This window comes from Lepidothrix coronata, unplaced genomic scaffold, assembly GCF_001604755.1.
Source record: "Lepidothrix coronata isolate B3197 unplaced genomic scaffold, Lepidothrix_coronata-1.0 Scaffold25, whole genome shotgun sequence".
NCBI lineage: Eukaryota > Metazoa > Chordata > Aves > Passeriformes > Pipridae > Lepidothrix > Lepidothrix coronata.
Window position 1 is genome coordinate 7230312 of NW_016690205.1, and position 18609 is coordinate 7248920.

Sequence of the window (18609 nt, forward strand, 5' to 3'; positions counted from 1 at the left end):
TTGTTATTGCATGCACCTTTTTGTGCTCATTAGTCTGTTAAAACAGTCAGATATGATTTGAAAGTAAAAATTCTTGCATTTAAGACTCAGATTTTCTCTTTCAAGGATATGTTGACCTAGGTTAATCACATGTTAATGGTATTGGATATATTAAATCATGAAGAATTGGCAGAAGTGCTAGTGTTTAATTAAAAGCACCAGAATTACTTTATCTCCTGAGAAGGTTAAGATATGTAAAGTACAGCTCTGTAGTACCAAATAAGGCAACAAAACTTAAGTAATGGCAGTGAAAAAACACAATGTAAAAATGCACGGAAAGCCATAGAAAACAGCGAGTTACCATGAGATTCCCTGTCTGATTACTGGCTGTGTCATCCTCAGTGAGGGTCACTCAGGATGAAGTGGTACTTGTAGAACATTTCACCAAGGAAAACCTGCTTTGCATCTGTAAATTAATTGAGGACACCAGTTTGTAAAGACAGTCAAAGACAGTGTCTCCAACTAACACAAGTGGGTCCCCTCCCATTAAATGCAGCAGCAGCCAGTGCAGGGTGAGCCGGGGGTCACATCACTGCCGAGCAGGGCAGGGGGACACTGACACCAGACATGAATTACTGCTCTCAAACACTATAGGGCAGGGGATTGATAGAGGACCCTCAGGGCACTGCTCACATTCCCCCACAGGGCAGACAAATAGCTTTGGCTTTTTTATAAGGGAAAGGGAGAACTACAGCACAAAAGGAACAAACCAGGAATTCTGAGAGGGAGAGAGCGTACAGAAGAAACCGAAAAGTCGTGACTCTAAGCCCTGCTTCCTTTTGCCCGGTCATAGGCAACAGCTAGAAAGACAAGGCAAGATTTTTCTCTCAGGTCCAGGGGTCTCCCATGCCCATCCAGCACTCCCCTCACAGACACCTGGGCTCCTGCAGAGATGAAAGTTCTAACAGGATTTTGTTTCCTGGACAAAACTAATTGTCATATGCCTTTATTTTCATGGGAAATAGTTTCGAGATAACATTCAGGGACTGACTTTTAGAAAAAGATTTATTTAAAACTTATTTAGAAACAGCAGCATTTTCTGAGCTGTCTGGTTATTAAAATTGGAAGATAAAAGGAAAACATGGAAGAAAACCCAAAACTATTTTCCTGTGCAGTATTAGAGGCTTCAAATTGTTCCTGTTCTCTGGATGTCAATAAAGCACTGGCACTACTTTTCTCACAGAGAATTCTTCATTGAGGTGTTAGTTTTTTTAGTTAAAGGGAATTTTAACCACTTTCTCACTGTTTGCATTCAACTGTTCTGCTGTTATGCAGACCATTAATTAAAGGTGTAACAGCAGTATTTATACAGAAGACAAAAAGTGTTCACAGACTTCACAGACAAAGATTTAGAGAAGCATTATACATATCCAAAATAGCACTGAAGAAGACAGTAGATAATTATGAAAAAACAAATTAAATATGTGTTAAAGATGGTAACGCTTGCACTCAGTGACAAGAATAACAACAAATGAGGATTAGTTAGAACAAAAATATGGAGACTCTTGCTTGTGAACTTCTCCATGCACTGCAACAGATATTGTGGACATCAAAGGTATGTGGCTGAAATAAAACAGAGGGTATGGTTTCATGAGATAAGGCAACATAGTAGTAGTGGCCAGAGGAAAAAATGAGATTAGAAGGAATAATATTAATTTTGGACATGGACAAAATATTTGTGCCAAAGTGAAACGAAGATGGTTCCCCATGTCAGAGGAGACAGTTTTGCCCTTGACAAAACAGGATTGTGAGAGGAAGAAATAGTAGCAGCAGTGCCAATCACAGAAGAGATGGTCAGACTTACAGCTCTGGACACACAGCTTTGAAAATCATTGTGAAACATTCAGAGAGACTGGCTGAAACACAGGACTGGGAAGGCTGGAGATACCTTAGAAGTAGAAAGCTGGATTAGCATGCTGTTAGTGAGGGTAGTAGAAGGAATCCACAGGAGTGGAGGCACTTGCACAGGTTATGCAGGAAAGGGTGGATTGAACTTTAGAGGATGGTGAGATAAGGAGGAAGTTTCATGTCCTGAGTGACTGGCCAAGGAGCATTATCATAAGGAAATCAGTGTTTAATAGTGCGAGATGCAGTGCAGGATGTTAGGATGAGGGCTATAAGCAGTACCACAAAAACAAGTGGAAAACATAATCTGGACAACCAGGTTTACAGGTGTAAATAGATGTTTGCTGGGAAGCAATTTCTCAGGGTGAAACACATGAAAGCCTGAGAGAAGAGAGTATAATCTGAGCCATAGAAGGAGAACATGGTGCCACTGACTTTGAAGAGTGTCAGATATAAGGTGATGGCTGGGGAGGGTGCAGGGAGCTCATCAGCTTCCCAGAGAGAACCACCTCTGCATTGTCCAGGGAAGGAAGCAGAGAAGGAAGAGAAACTGCATATGAGAGAAATAGGGATAAGCAGCATTCCTTCAGTCTGCCAGGAGCAGTGGGGCCAGCATGAACGTATCAATAACTTATTTCAACAGAGAAGTTCATAATTCAATTAAATATACTGAAAATCACTTGAGCAGTACCTCAGTGGCACACAAGGGTTCATCATCTAAACCTTTGTTCCCAGTGTGAAGCTCTCTCTTGAAGGTTTCCGGAGAACCAGCTCATGTCTAGTTCCACATGGAGTTCAAGGCCTGACTGCCACTGTTGAGATTGGAATCATTCTCCTTTCACACCAGCCCCTCTGGCAACTTTAATAATTATGTTTATGGTTGTCTTATATCATCTTGCCACCCTGTCAGACAAATACTGACATCCCCAAGCACAGATATACAAATATAGGCTGCAACAGGGTGATATGAAAATTAGCAGCTCAGGACAAATAGGAAATTAATATTAGAGTCTAATTAGTCTTGATTTCATTTGGAAAAGGAATTAATTAGTCTTAATAGGACCACAGAGGCATTACAAATGTTTTCTTTCCATCGAGCAACAGCTGCATTGAACAATTAACAAATCATTCTCATAAAACACAAGGTTCCAGCAATATTTGTCACTGTCCATAACACTGATGTTTTTCAGGCCCTCACAGAAGTGTTTTCTGTTAAGGGCAAGATTTTGTTTGGTTTGTTAATATGAGAACCCCCATAACTGTGGGCAAAGGCATTTTCTTGAAGAAGGTATTTACCTTCTGCACATAAAAACAAATGGGTTTTTGTAAATGTTGATCAATTCTCCAGCATTAACAGTCTGTGTCTGGAACAGTTCCTGTCTCTATGAGAGGTTCTCATCTTTGATACAAACAAGGAATAATAGAATCATGGGATGTTTTCATGTTAAAATGTCTTCAGTAATGCTTTTCAGGAGGAGGGGGATACCTTCCTATTCTGCCTGTAGGCCAGAGAGTACATTTTAAAATGTGTAAACACATTGTCATAGTGGGCCAACCAAGCAGTATCAGCCTGGGCACGAAGTGCTACAGGGTTCCCAGGAGTTGATTGTTAAAAGTCTTTCAATGTAACACAATAAAAAAATCTTTAGATCTGCAAGCAAAAAAATGGGTGGGGGAGTGGGCTTTTTTTTCTTGGGAGTTGTGCACAGTGACTGAAGAGACACCTCTTGCATTATGTGGTAAGAGCATGAACATTTTACCATCTGCAAAAAGTAATTTAGGCAATGGATGGTTTTAAGACCTCAAGATTTCATGACTAAAAGGTGTGAATGCTGCCAAAATCAATTTGTACACACTTATTGTGAACTAATAAACAGCATCTTGTGTCCTTGAATTTTTGTTTTGCCACCAAGAATACATCTAGAAATCACATTCCTTTAAAAAAAAGCATTGCCTCTAGTTTGCAAAACTAGCAGTGTAACACTGCACTATTCCTCTGCTTTGGGAACATTTGTTGCATTTTAATGACACAACCTGGACAAAGTACCTGCCTTTCCTATAAACCTCCCATGACACTGGGGGATAATTGCTCTGTGGTTTTACTTAAAAATGTCAGCATTCCTCCATCAATTTACTTGTTGGTAGTGGAAATAGCTTTATATATATCTATATCTATATATATATATATATAAATTATGCTTGTCATAAGAGCTACCATTGTGTTGTGAGGTCATGCTTCTTCCTTTGGGATAATGGTGAAAAAGGCACTAATGCTCAAGCCTGGCTAAATGAGTCACTGAGTGAAAACCAGAACTTATGGAAAAGGTAATAGCAATCTTGGGACCCTTGTGATGCTGGAAACCTCAGATGTTTCAGCATGGAATCACCATGTCCAGGCTCCAAAGTCTTCTGCAGTGGTACACCAGAGATGCTCTGCATTTACACTTGTGCCAGTGCTTTCTTGTGGAAAAACAAACAAATCTGTTCTCAAAGCTGTATATTCTCAAGAAAAAAAACAAAACAAAACAAAAAAACCTAAGTGGATTTTGACATGGGAAAAAAATAAAAATAGCTTTCAAAATCACTCAGAGGAGACGTTTTCTTCCAACAAATGCACTTGCAAAGGACAGAAGGTTTTGATAGTGCGATGACGTGACTTGTCTAAGCCTAAGTAGGTCTTAGACAAGTGTTTTCAGAGTCTCCATAACATTCCTCTACCACTATTCCAGTCTGAGTGTTCCTCCAGATATACCCAGGGCAGACAAGTTTGCTCACAGTATAACTAGAGGAATAATATGAATATTCATTGTCTAAAACCTCTTCTGTTTAATTATGCCCTCAGTGAAAATGATTATCCAAGAAAACAGAGTCATGAACATTAACAATAATTCTCATCTCAATTATTGAGAAATATAATTATAAATGATTGGTGAAGAGAAGATTCCTAGAAAATTTATGATAATGTTCTTTATTATAATACTTTGTGTTATAGATTGTACTATTCTTTCTCTTTATTACATTTATATTGAAGTCTCTTTCCTTTTCTCTGTCACAAATATTTAAAAATCTGTAAGAGAATTTAAGAGCCTTTCAGCAATTTGGCACACTGGTTTTAGCTCAACTATTATCTTGCTGCATCATGATATTAATGTAGTCATCTCTCTTTAGTCTCAATGAATTGCTATAAAAATGTCAAACAATTAGATTATATTGGCCAATGCAGCCCTGTTTGATTGAGTACAGATGTAGGCCATGTCCCTTGAATCACACTGATGGAGAAGCAGAAAGGCTTGTAGAACTCCAGTGCAAATTTATTTCAATATATGTATCACTTCGGTTCCTAATGTCAGTACTTGCAATACTAATAACCAAAAAATGCTAAATAGGTATTTTCAGATGGAATAAAAGTCAATGTCATTCAGGAGAAACACCAATGAACTCTGCTGGAGGAGAAAAAAAATGAAAATTATAAAACCAGCATAGAAGTCTGGTACAAACATAGATGCTGCTCCAGGGCACAGATGTGACTAAGGCAGAGGGGCAAAATGAACATTTCCTTTGCTTATGGGAATAGTACTGCCCAAGTCCTGTCTCTGCCTGGACCAGAAAATTTAACACTCACTTTTGTGTCAGGAAAGCAATCAGTGTATAAATACTCGATAGAGATATCTGGTTACAAATGTGTCAGTGTTGCCTCTGTGCCATTCTGGTGGTCACTAGGACTGCGACCTCCCTTCTTCTTCAAGTACAGTGTGTAGCACTTGCATGTGCAGGCCTGACATGGAATGAACAGCAAGGGACAAATCCTTACAGATGAAATCTCTCTCAACCATCAGATGTCCACACAGACCACACGTAGTGAAAAGCTAAAGCTGTGCTGTTAGAGGTTAAAAACTGCAAACAGCTCCTGTTCCACATATGATGAAAGCCCAGAAGGTGGGTAAGTTGTTCACATTTTGCTGCACCAGGCACACAACAGGCAAAGCACCCTGACTGTGTCTCCAGGGTATGAACTGCTTCAGCTGAACAAGTCTGTTTCCCACACTACCCCTGCAAATCTTGATCCCTGAGCATCTGAGCTCCTACTTGCTCTGGAGCAGCAGTGCAGGAGAGGGGCCCCTGTGATGTCAGTGATGGGATTACTGGCTAATTATCAATAAAAACAAAGGCCCAGAGAGGATCAGATGCACAGTGACAAGGTTGGAACTTTGTCGAGATCATGCTCAGTGATCTGTGCAATTTAGCTGCTGCCTCCCTGTGAGGACTAACCCACTGACTGCAGGTGCCCACCCCACACCTCAGCTGCAGCTCACTCTGTGCTCGTTCAGCTGAAATTCTGTGAGCCACTGCAAGAGTTACAAGCTCAGAAAAATTCTGAGGACATGACAGAACTGCAAATATTTTTTGAAACCCATTCTTTTCTTTCAACAGAAAATCTTAATTACTTCTCTCTGCCAGTGTATTGACAGGTAATTAATAAATACCTGTCACATCAGTAGAAGAACAGACTGTTCTGGCTGCTCCTGCAATGCTGAGAACTCCAGCAGACCAGCTCATTAATACCAGAATGAAGGTCAAGATGTCTACTCTGAGCAGATTAAATGTTTTCATCACAAACTTCTCCCCCTCCATTCCTCTCCTCTTCCAGGATATTGCAGATTACAGCTCTGACTATAATTCCACTGTCACCAAGCTCAGTTTGGACTTCAGTTCTCTCACCAAGCTCACTTCGGACTTAAGAAGTTGTCCTCCTGCCATCCCCAGCAATTTTCCAAATGAACACTCCTGTCCAAAGTATGAAACCCTTTTCTCTTACTGATGGATTGTGATCATGTCTTCATTGTGCTAATCAAAACAAATTGGGAGCACTGATTTGTCTCTTAAAATCTTGGCATTAAACAGAAAAAGAAGACAGAGAATAGCAGTGTGGACACCATTGCTGTGATATAAATATGATCTACCACCCAGTACCTGGTCAGATAATAAAAAACCCATAATATATAATATTTTCACAAGGAAATCAGTACAGCTTATGGTTTTTCAAGGGAAACTACAAGCTGAAGTTTTGAAAAACTCACATCTCGTTTGGTTTGGTTGGTTTTTTCTGCAACTCTCCCTGCAATGTATTGATGTCTTTCACAATTGACATACTTGTGCAAAATTAAGGAAAAAACCACCCCAAGTTAAAAAGAATTTTAGATAATAATGAATCTGATTCAGTTGACTTTGGTGTCCTTATCTGTAGCTTATCTCAGTGCACTTGTAGCATGGAAAAGTTGTTATGTCAGTTGTTGAATTGTTAAATATGGTTACAGTGGGCCCATAAGAACCAGAAGTCTGAACCACCCCCGCCTTGCTAAGAAACTTGTCTTGTGACAATAACGTTCTTTAAGCAAATTAAGTCATGAAAAAGGCCAGATAATTATAAAAAAGATTTTTAGATGCCTGTTCAGAAAGTAAAACACAAACTCTTAATTAGTGCAGCCCTAGTTCCTGGAAAAGCTGTACATCTTTGCGGGCATCTGGTTTGTCCTGACAATTTCAAATGCTAAATGTCAAGTATGAGGCCATCAAGAAAAGGGACAGGTCATGAACATTCAGTCACAGAAAGGATGCAGTGCTCTAGCTCAGAACTGACTCTGTTTAATCTTGCCAGTTTTCACCCTCTTCTGCCATCATGTGTCAGGCTGAAGCATTTTATGAAACAAAGGGAAAATAAATCACAAGAGTCATTCGGTCATAAAGAAGTATCTCCCTCAGTGGTTCACACAGATTTGGACACTGCCACCAAACTGAAAAGCCAAGTGAAAAGAAGGAGATGTTATGTTTGGAAATTTTTGCAAAGCTATTCAAATGCATATAATGTCTACTAATGACATCTTCAATTGCTGATGGTGACACAAAACACTAAGGATTATGTTTATCAAAGATTATTGCCCTTTTAATTTCTTGTACCTTCCTGACCCAAGATATTGGTCTTTACTTCTGAAAGGGGTCTTTATTTTGTTGCCTTCAACTGTATTGAACCCAGGACTTATAACACTCTTTTGACAGTGGAAGAATACTGTACTACTGTGTTTACAATGTTTATTTTACTATATTTAACAGTATACATACACATAATAACAGGTCTCAAGACTCATATTTCAGGAAATATTATAATTGATATGTCATGCACCGGGAACATTGCTAATATTTCATACTGCATTTTTATAAAAATGGGATTAAGTGATCTAAAATTATTCCTCGTACCAGAAGTCTTAGGTAACCATCTGGAAAACTGCAATTTATTAAATATGTTGCCACTCTTCTGAAATAAAGGCTACTGTGACTACTGGTTTTGAAAATGGCACCTACCACGTTCATGAAAGATCCCACACATTCTGCTCTCAGTGGCTGAGAAACACTCTCTCATCACCTGAGGAATGACTTGGGTCTTACACAGACTAGTCAGTATGTCAGAGCACATAAGCATCCCTTCAGATTTATCTTGACCACATCCTTAAAACCTCTGTTTGTAACTATCTGTCACTGTATCCACATGGAGACACTGTAGTTGAGGCCTGAATTAACACCCGAGAGGTACTTTCAGCAGCTTTTCCTGGTAGCTTTATCTTTCATCCAAACTAAACAGAAGAAATAATTTATACTCATAGGATAGTTGGCTTCCCTTTGATATCCCATTCCTGGAGAACTTTCGGGTCAGACAGGGTGTGAAAGCAAGGGGCAGAAGACTTAGCAGGCTGTAAAGTCACTAAATTAGTGTTCAGACGCAGATGAATGGGCTTAAATAGTCATGGGAATGATCTGTACTACAACCTCAAATCTGCTGTTATTTCCCTGCCTACAAACACCCACAGCCATCAGCTGCCATGTTTTGGGATATGCTCCACCTGTGCAAAGCGAGGAGAGAGCCCTGCTGAGGGGACAAGCCCAGCACATGGGATGAGAAATCCTCCAGTGACTGCTGATGGCAGCAGAATCTTAAAGAGGTGACACCAGGGACTAATGTCAGAGCTTCTCTTTTTGTTTTTTATCATTTTGTGGCAAACTCTCTGCAGTTCTTTCCTGCAGACCATTTACAACTACACACTTTTCTTGGACAGCTACCTACTACTCAAATTATGTTCTTGTCCTAGAATATTATCAATAAATTCACCATGATTTTTTTCCTCCTCACATTTTTCAGATTACATAAATTTTAGCTGACCAATTCTTTTCATGCTCAAATATATTATGAAATGTCATTTCTGTTATAAAAGCTAATTGATAATGTGATTTGTTATGTTGCTGAGACATAATTCAGAAAGGTATTTTAAAGCCCTTGATACATGGAATAGCACTAACTGTTTAATATTTCTTGTATGAATGGATACAGTGCATGGGAATGATGTGGTGCCACGTAGATGAAATATTTTCAGAAGCTTTTATTCTTGTTGTTTGGGCTTGTGCCAATGTCGTTCAACGAGAGAGCTCATATGTCCTGAGCTGTATCTACTGTAATTTATTCCTGGGTCATTAGTTGGTAGGATTTTTTTCCTGCAAGTTGCTGAACAATATATAATATTGTAAAAATTAAGAGCTCATAGTCAAATAAATGGGCAGCATTCTCTAGAATACTCCTCAAAAAAGTAAAGAAGTATTTAACAATATTTTAATTTCATCTTTTTATTTCATAAAAAAATTTATTGCTTAATGTAATAATTTTTTGCCATTGTGAAAGTCCAGCTGGGGCACTGCACCCAGTCCAGGAGTCCCCAGTGTAAGATATGGAGCTGCTGGAGCAAGGCCAGAGGAGGCCACGGAGATGCTCTGAGGGCTGGAGCCCCTCTGCTCTGGAGCCAGGCTGGGAGAGCTGGGGGGGTTCACCTGGAGAAGAGAAGGCTCCAGAGAGACCTGAGAGACCCTTCCAGTGCCTAAAAGGGCTCCAGGAGAGCTGGAGAGGGACTTGGGACAAGGGATGGAGGGACAGGACAGAGGAAATGCCTTCCCATTGCCAGAAGGCAGGGTTAGATGGGATATTGGGAACAAATCCCTCCCTGTGAGGGTGGTGAGGCCCTGGCACAGGTTGCCTGAGAAGCTGTGGCTGCCCCATCCCTGGAAGTGTCCAAGGCCAGGTTAGATGGGGCTTGGAGCAACCTGGTCTAGTGGAAGGTGGCCCTGCCCATGGCAGGGGGTGGGACTGGATGAGCTTTAAGGTCCCTTCCAGTCCAAACCAGTCTGGGACTCCATGATAAAAGAACTTGCCTTTCTGAATTTGCTGTTCATACGTACTTAATGAATGGTTAAATATAATCCCATCTGCATTTCATCCCCATTCTTTCCATTGCAGTTATTAGCAAGTGCTCTTTCTACATAAACTTTTATAAGAAATCAACAGTCTTAATTCTGCTTTTGTATTTACAGCTGAAAAGTTTGGTTCACTCATTTCATATTAAATTTAAAGAATGAAGACCTTCTGTACAGCACCTTCTATACCTATGCTACTGTTTAGTTCTCCAAATAATCTGAAGCCAATTTGAAGGCCCCCCTCTTGGGGGTGTCATACATTACAAGATGAACAAACCCTTCTGTGGTGCACTCAGAGTGCTTTTGCTCGCACTGTCCGGACCTGCTGGCTCCCTCTGTGGGGAGAACACCTGCTATCGTTAGCACAGATAGTTTGCTATGAGAGCACCTCACTTGGAAGGATATCAGAAATTTTTGAGCTTTTAGTTCCTTAACCAAAACAGGTTCTGAAACAGCAATTTTCTACAATATTCCTTCTCATCCTTGCCTTGCTCAGTTCCATTCTTGTTCACTGTCTTAACAGAGAAGCATCATGGATTCTCAGACTATACCAGCTGAGCTGCTGAATCCTTCCTCAGTATAAATAAGCAGCAGGTTCCTCTCCCGTGTTAAACTGCCATTGTAAATGTAAAAGAAATATAAAAGATGTTAAGTGTCTGTGCTCTTTTTCTTTTGATATCATTCCCACTTCTACTATGCATCTTCTCCTGAAGTGACTCTTTACTTTTGTATAATCATGTGCCCGCACATTGCTACAAACATATAATGGAAAAGAAGACATTATTTCTGGCACCAATTCCTGAAGGAATGAACTGATGTCTTCTGAGTGCACATTCACTCTGAACTACAGTTCATCATCCACTCATGCAGTCCTACTACGATGATTTTATTGACTTCAATTTAGCACAGCAATACAGAGAACACCCCCACCACCCCAGGAGGTTTGGTTATGCCTGCACTTCATTACTGATTAAGTAGTAGGCTAAGTTATTTCCATCAGTTTCATAAATAAACCACAGTAGTAAATTATTGAATAAGACCATTGTACCTGGATATCAGTGGGTTTTCAAACCTCTGAAATCTTGAAGTTTTTATCTTGGATTATTCTCAAAGAGCAGCACTGACATTTCTGAAGCATCGAAACTTTTCTGCACTTTACCATTCATGAAACTTCTTATTTCAAGAAGGTGGAAGTTAATACAAATTCATAAGAACTGTCCTGTAGCAAGGCAGCCAAGGCTCCATGATTCCCATTGAATACACTTTTTTCCAAAGCCTTTTACGTTACACAGAAAGAGACAGCACTAGAAAGGTGGCATTCAAGGTGAACAACACATTAAGTGCAGGGAAACACAGTTTCACAGCAATTAATGTGTTGAAGTATGATGTGAAAATTATTATTGGAAATAAATAAGAAATTAACCATATAGTGGATATTTGCTATACTGAACAAGTGTGAACACTTGCTTCCTTCAAGAGAAATTGCTTCTTCAAACTCAGCAATCCTTGAGCTTCCCAAACACCGTGAATGGGATTTGAAAAAGCAGCTGTGTCACAAAGACACAATGAAAAATTACCTCATGAGACCTAAAAATAAACACATAGATGCCAGAACTTGGGAAAGGGACTTATGCCAGTATGTGGCAAAACATGACAAGTTCAGAGAATTGAAAATATCTTACACTGAATCCTTAATTTTCAGACTGGGTAACTTCAGAACAGTCTATGATCTCCTCTTACTTGGTATTGTTATCGAATGCCCAAATACATGCCACAAAAAATATATGTCCTGTCTAAATTAGGTTATAAAAGGGAATAAAAATCGTGCTTCTTATGGAACACAGTTTGACAGAGCAGCTGCAGTTCATATAAGGTCATCTAATTAAATTGTGAAAGCAACAGGGAAGAAAGCAGAAATTTATATTCTATTGTGTGCATACGGAAAGTATTTTGCATGTCATTATTTTGTAATTATGGTTTATATAGCCCTAGAGCTCTTACCAGGTTCTAACTGTAACACATCAGGTAGCCAAGAATAGTATCTTTTCAGTGCCATTTTAATGTTCTATCAGCATCAAACACAAAAAAACTGTTACAGGAAACAACACATCACCATTTTACTGGGGAAAAAAAAGACTCTTAAAATGGTTTTAGTTGCAATAACAATCAAAGATTTATACTTTCCATAAGTATTAAATTATTTTACATCTATTTCTACTGCTATCACGACAAATAGTTTTAAAGCATGTAATTTAAAAATGCACTGCTGTTTAACAGAGCATATTACAAAATCCATACACATAATAATCTTATTTGGGATTTTGAAAAAACAAAGGTTCCCTGTGCACAGTGAAGGTTTCCCAGCACAGAAAGACTGACACAAATTACACCAAAATGACGTTGGGTAAACCATAGAGCACACAGTTGAAAAATGATGGATGAGTTGCAGGAAGATCTGAGGAAGTGTGAGCAGTCTGTTCTTCTGTTCTGTCTCCAGAAGAGCTGAGAGAATCCACTTCCGCTATAAAAATATGGCAAAAAACATTCTTATTTCTGAATATGACTGAATAGAAGAATGCTTTAAGTGCCATAATTTAACACATCTTCTCTTTGATTAATACTCTTTTATGTTCTTGCCACTATATCTAAGAAGCATTTTCTGAAAAAAACGGAAAACTAGGGAATATTTCTGATCTGAATTCCTTCTCTCTTCAATTCTATGACAGTGCAAGTTATATCTAAAATTTATTTTATTAACCCTTATTTTAAGAGGTAAGTCTCATACACTGAAAAACAGCAATACAATTTTATAGACTGTACATTAAAAGTTGTTTTACTGAAAATCATTCCTCCCTCTCCAGCAAGATACCAGGTAGTGTGGCCTTGACCATGCAGACTGTCTAAAATAACTGCTGATCTTCTTGCAGTCTATAATCCATAGATTATAAACTATGCTTATGTTATGCTCCTGATGTACCTTTTCAGTCCCACTGCTTCATTTTGTAACAGTTTAGTGGAGTGTAAACTTTAGCTTTTGCTCAACTATGACAGAGCATCCCCAAAAAATTTTATTTATATAAGAATGGCTACTCCAATTATGATATTGTATCAGTGGTCTTCTGACTCTCAATTCTTTTAAGAATTGCCACAGAAAATTGTCACAGGTCACCTGAAAGGTTTCACTTCTACCTGTGAACCACCCATAGATCTACCAGCTTCTAGTTAATTTGCACAGTCTCTTGTACTAAGCTTTTTAATTCTTACTTTTAATGGAATCCCTTTTCTTGTGAATTCCACTCTTTTGAAGAATACGGACTGACTGCCCTGTTGTTCTACCGATGCTCAGCAAATCTGGAAAGAAATGTTAGTTTCTGTGAGTTTTTAATGATAGTTTTGAAATACTACAAAGTATCAACCCTAGAGCCTGATGCTTTCAGATTTAAAACTCAATGCAAAAGGATACTTTACAGATCCAGTTATGTATTTCTGAAAATGTAAGTTCACTCCAGTTTTTGTTTTCCCCATAGCTGATGTAACTACAGGTTGCCAAGTCCTAAGGCACTGCTCCTCACTGGAGAAATCCTATTCTTACCATGTGACCATCAACAAACACCCCACTAACACTGTTTTAAGCAGGTTACTGTTCGGTTTGCAAGATCAACCTGTCAACACCACGGTGGCTCCTGCACACAGTTCACCTCCTATGGAAACTCCAGGCAAAGTTTGGTGAGGAGCAAAGGAAGAGAAGCCAGTAGCCAGGGAGATGCACACACGAGGTGTCTGAAGCAATAGCAAACACTCACTGTGGAACAGGATCTCCAGCCTCTCTGCGTTCTCCTGCAGGCTCGTGTACCACTGGGTGGCCACTACACAGCCAACCCCAGTGAGGCTCAGCAGCATTGCTGTCTCTGTTGGTCTCTCTAGAGTGATATGTAGGCAACTGAACAAAACCAAAAGTATGAGATTAATAAAAGAAAAATGTACATAATGTATAAAAAAAATATAACTAAATATACAATGCTTTTTAAAAGAAGGAGAAAGAATGCCAGATGGCATTTTCTGGTATGCTGAGCATAAAGTGCTTTCTGACTTTCATACAGAAGCTTGAATCTCATGCAATGTATTTAGGTAACTTTACATCTTTCCATGATGGAATTTTACCGGTAGGATTGCTCTCTGTCCTATTACTGTCGTTTGGGGCATCTCAGGAAATGTGAAAGGAGTGACACACTAACTTTTACAAAACACTGCAGAATATCCTTTATAACATAGTAAAAATGTTGGGAATCACATGAAAAGACATGTTTAGACACAGAAAGAACTGCAAGAACTGAAACCCTGCTCTGTGTCATAAGTGTGATGTTAATTTGGAGGCCTAAAAGCAAATCACTTGTAATGTGGGATTTGATTTTTTACTGCTGAATATTTAATTAAGTCTCTTTGCTTAATTTTTGTTTTAGTGATGGGATGGGAGTGATACTCTGTAAGGTTGGAACTGCAGTAAACAGAAGGTTGAATTTTGTTTTTATTTGGCTCTGCTTTTCATGGTACCTTTATCAAAAGATGATAATTAAATTTTTCAGTAATTTTTTGGGGAGATGCTCTGATTGTCTAAGTAGTTATGTGACTCAGTTTTAAACATTATTCTAAACTTTCAGGAGGCTTTTAGACTCAAACATGTAAGTCCTATTGATAAATTCACCAATCTATTACAGCGAAACTTCGAAAGTTCTGAGTTGGAAAGACTAGTTTAAGGAATCGCATTTTGGTTTGGTTTAGGAAATGGTTGTTTAGGGGATGTGAAAAAGGATATAAAAAATATCAGGAGGTTGTTATATATTCAGAGATCTGCATATTTACACATATAGTTGTGTGTCTAACCTATCTTACCCACAACTGATTTTAACTTATGCATTGTTGCACTAATTAAACAGTATTTTTAGAGATAATTTTTTTTCTATTTCCTTTTCATGGAATGAATAATTAGAAAAGTCAAAAGATATTTCTGCTCTCAGGATGTGCTCTGCCCTCTGGGTGCCCAGGCACAGCCTCAGGACCCTTTGTGCAGGGCCCTTCCAGCCCCCCCTCTCCTGGTTCATACTGGTGTCCCTAGAGCAGAGTCTGTAATTTGTCTGTGTTAATCTTCATGTCTCTGATGATTGCCCAGTGCTCCACTCCACCTAAACCCCTTTGCAAGGTATCCTGGCCCTCAGGAGTATAACTAGGTTATTTGAAAATTCAACATGGACTAAGTAACTCACGAATAAAATTAGGACACTAAGACTACTCTTCTTGCTTTTAATACCTTTATACTTATTTGTCACGTGTCATCTGTCAAGTATTCTTAATGGACATACAGTAAAAGAATACAAACCCTGCCACCTGTCAACTTAAAAGCAAGGAAAATACTGAGATGCTTTTAAGGATAAAAAACCTGCAATTAATAATATTAAAAACTCTGAACAGGCCATTTAACGCGCCGTAATAATTTATTTAAACAAAAATCTGTCCCATTGTTAAACCATTCAGTGTATGAAGCCTCAGAGGGACTCTTAATAGTTTATTTGTTAAAGGGAAGTTTTATATACTCAATTACAACATTTTGAGAATCTTGAACTCAGTTTGGGAGGTAAGAGTAATGTAGAAAGGTTTCCATGTCTGATTATCTTATCACTGCCTTGTAAGAGAGCTTTCATCCTATTTAGCCCTATAAAGAGGCTCTTCTACTTACAGAAGTAAACAAGAATATTTGTAACTCAGAATTTTAACTTTGCTTATTGTGGACTTCACTGAAATCATGTTTGTCCTACCTTTTGTGGATATCAGCATTTGTAATTCTTTGGTAACTTTGCTGTGATCGTACCAGATCCAGAAGAATCATCAAATTGCATTCTGGAAAAATATGTATTATAGCAATGGTATCTGCACTAATAATAATGTCCAGCATAATAAATATAGGTAAATTAAGCCTTTCGTAAGTTAATTACTTTCTTGAACACAGTCTAAACAACTAATATAAAACTTATATATTTCAGCAAAAAATGTCAAGTATAATGTAAAGGAACTAATAAAGTCATCATAATATCATTTGATGTAATTTTGCTATGCTTTTCCATAGTGTTTTGCAGTTTTTTTGCTGTGCCACATTAGTATAACTGATAATGAAGTCCACATACCATCTTATTACAGCCAATGACCTGTATGACTCAATTCTGTAGTTATAAACTCTCAGAAGAGTTTACGCTATGCAGGTATGGAAATGTTTTCTATGCAGCTCCTCTCCACAAGTTACGACCAAGTTACACCTCCAACATGCCTCACTTTCCTTAAAGGTCTCCAGCAAAATAACTCCGAATACTCTCAGAATTAAAAGGCTTCGCCACTGTTTGGTTTGCTGTAGTTTTAATCTGTTACTTATTCTCCTGACCTGAGCAGATCTCCTCTCAATATGTTGATCTTTCCTCCTAAAGTATGTTTAAAATGCATATAAACCTATCAGTGCACATACATATTTATGAATAAAACTAAGCACACAAACTGTGGTACAGCCTTCTAACCACTCTTATTGTTCTCCACCAATGACTTACTCTATGTTGTCAACATTCTTCTCCAGCTGAGACCTTTGCAAAAATAAGTACAGTGGAAAATTTCATATAACTTGCAAATGACACTCCTGTATAGTTATCCCTATACAGAGCTTGTTTCTTTTTAAGCCTAGGAAGAGTACATTGTTTAATTTGTGATCCATCTCGACTCTGTTCTGTAATTCTGCCTCTTAAGCAGTCATTCCCTAATGTATTAATGTTTAACTGACTATTTTTCCTTAAGTATAACACATTCTACTAGGCTTTCCCAAATTATGCCCTGCATAAAGCAAGGTTAATTTGCATTCTGATCTTGCATTTCAGGATTTGCTAAACCCCTGCATTCTCTTTCTCAGCCTGGTCTCCTGCTCAGATTCAGCAGTGATATATTTTATTTCATTATGTAAATTAGCAAACTCAATATTTAATAATATTGCATCTAGGTTAGAGCTTTCAGAAATCTCAGGCAGAATTAATCCTGGCATATTTTAAGAGTAGGACACAGGACAGGGTTTAACAACTTTCCGAAAGCTGCCATACCTGTAAATATCTGGCCTATGGATATCTGAAACCTCATCTTCAGGGGTTATATATTTCCCATAATATTTGCATATAAATGTTTAAATCACTTCTAAAATCAAAACTTCATGAAGAAGCTTCCTGTTGCCTTGCAGGGCTTCACAATCTGATGTACACTGTCCTCCTCACTTTCACACATCAACACAATACAGCAACTCAGCTACACTGACAAATTCCACACAGCTCCAAAGCTGAGCTTCTTCCAGATGTGCAAGGGGAGTAGGAGGAGAAAGGAAGATTGTGAATCTGAAAAACTAGTCCTGAAACTAAACCTTAGGCTATAACAAAAAGACGAATTGTTGTGAAGAAGCAGAGAAGAAAATACCTTCTCAGAGCCTACAAATGCTCCATAACACCAGAACAATCTTTCAGCATTAACCCAGATCTGATGGGCAATTCTGCTTTGCCACAGTGGAGACTTCAGAATTTTGGAGAATTGGCACCACAGAGGTTGTTCTAAGCAATAAATAATAACTTGCAACCAAATACTTAATTCCAAAGTAAAGGAGAGGATTCACTGGGAAAACCATTAGATGATGACTCAATTTCTGGAACCTAAGAAATTCCAACATTTGGAAGTGAAGAAGGACCAAGCTTATTTGTGAGGAATAACAAGAAAGCTGCACAGCAGAATAAAACCTACATAGTACAAAGGTTTTCGATTAAAAATCCTGGATCTCAAAAAAAAGCCCCTAATTACTAAGATCAATACTGTGATAGTGATACAGTAGGACACGCCTAAAAATAAAAGGTGATGTCACTAAAAAATATTTCTCAATTTGCTTATCTTACTTGGGATGTTCATAGCAACCAATCTGTTCAGTAATACATGAGACATGAATCTCTCCATCCCATAGAAGAGAAATGCACTACAGCTTGTCAGCAGCTGCTCCCACTCAGCTTGGCTGAAAGGAAGGAAGAACAAAGAAAGGAAGTTACTTTTATCTTACTATTTACAAGAATACTTTTTCAGAAATTACGCACAGCAAGCACTTCAGTGTTATTTACTCCAGAAATAATTACAACAGAAGTCAGCATGCAAAGCAAGGAGACAAATCAGACTGCAGAATTCTATGAAAAATGTAGTAACTCATAGGGACTAATTAATAGTAGCTATTTTAATACAGGGGTATAGTAAGTTTAGTAACATCTCTTAGTGAGCAAGAGGCATAGTGTATTTTTAGATGAATCTCCATTAAAAAATTTTTAAAAAAATCATTGCTGTATGCACTGTGCAGCTTTGAAATCCCAGTCTTTAGTCTAACATTCAAAG

At 38.4% G+C, this 18609-nt stretch overlaps 1 protein-coding gene across 4 annotated transcripts in view; it reads right to left on the reverse strand.

Moving 5' to 3' along the window:
- Positions 1-12216: 12216 nt before the first annotated feature.
- The window catches only part of CFAP46 (cilia and flagella associated protein 46), a 66449-nt gene continuing 60056 nt past the window's right edge, over positions 12217-18609 (reverse strand). For all 4 annotated transcript variants that reach the window (XM_017809165.1, XM_017809166.1, XM_017809164.1 and 1 more), the window contains 5 exons: positions 18129-18241; positions 15984-16065; positions 13977-14113; positions 13438-13524; positions 12217-12694 (listed from right to left, as the gene is read on the reverse strand). In XM_017809165.1, the coding sequence (XP_017664654.1) occupies positions 12558-12694; positions 13438-13524; positions 13977-14113; positions 15984-16065; positions 18129-18241 (556 nt within the window). In that variant the 3' untranslated portion in view covers positions 12217-12557. The remainder of the gene's footprint in view (positions 12695-13437; positions 13525-13976; positions 14114-15983; positions 16066-18128; positions 18242-18609) is intronic.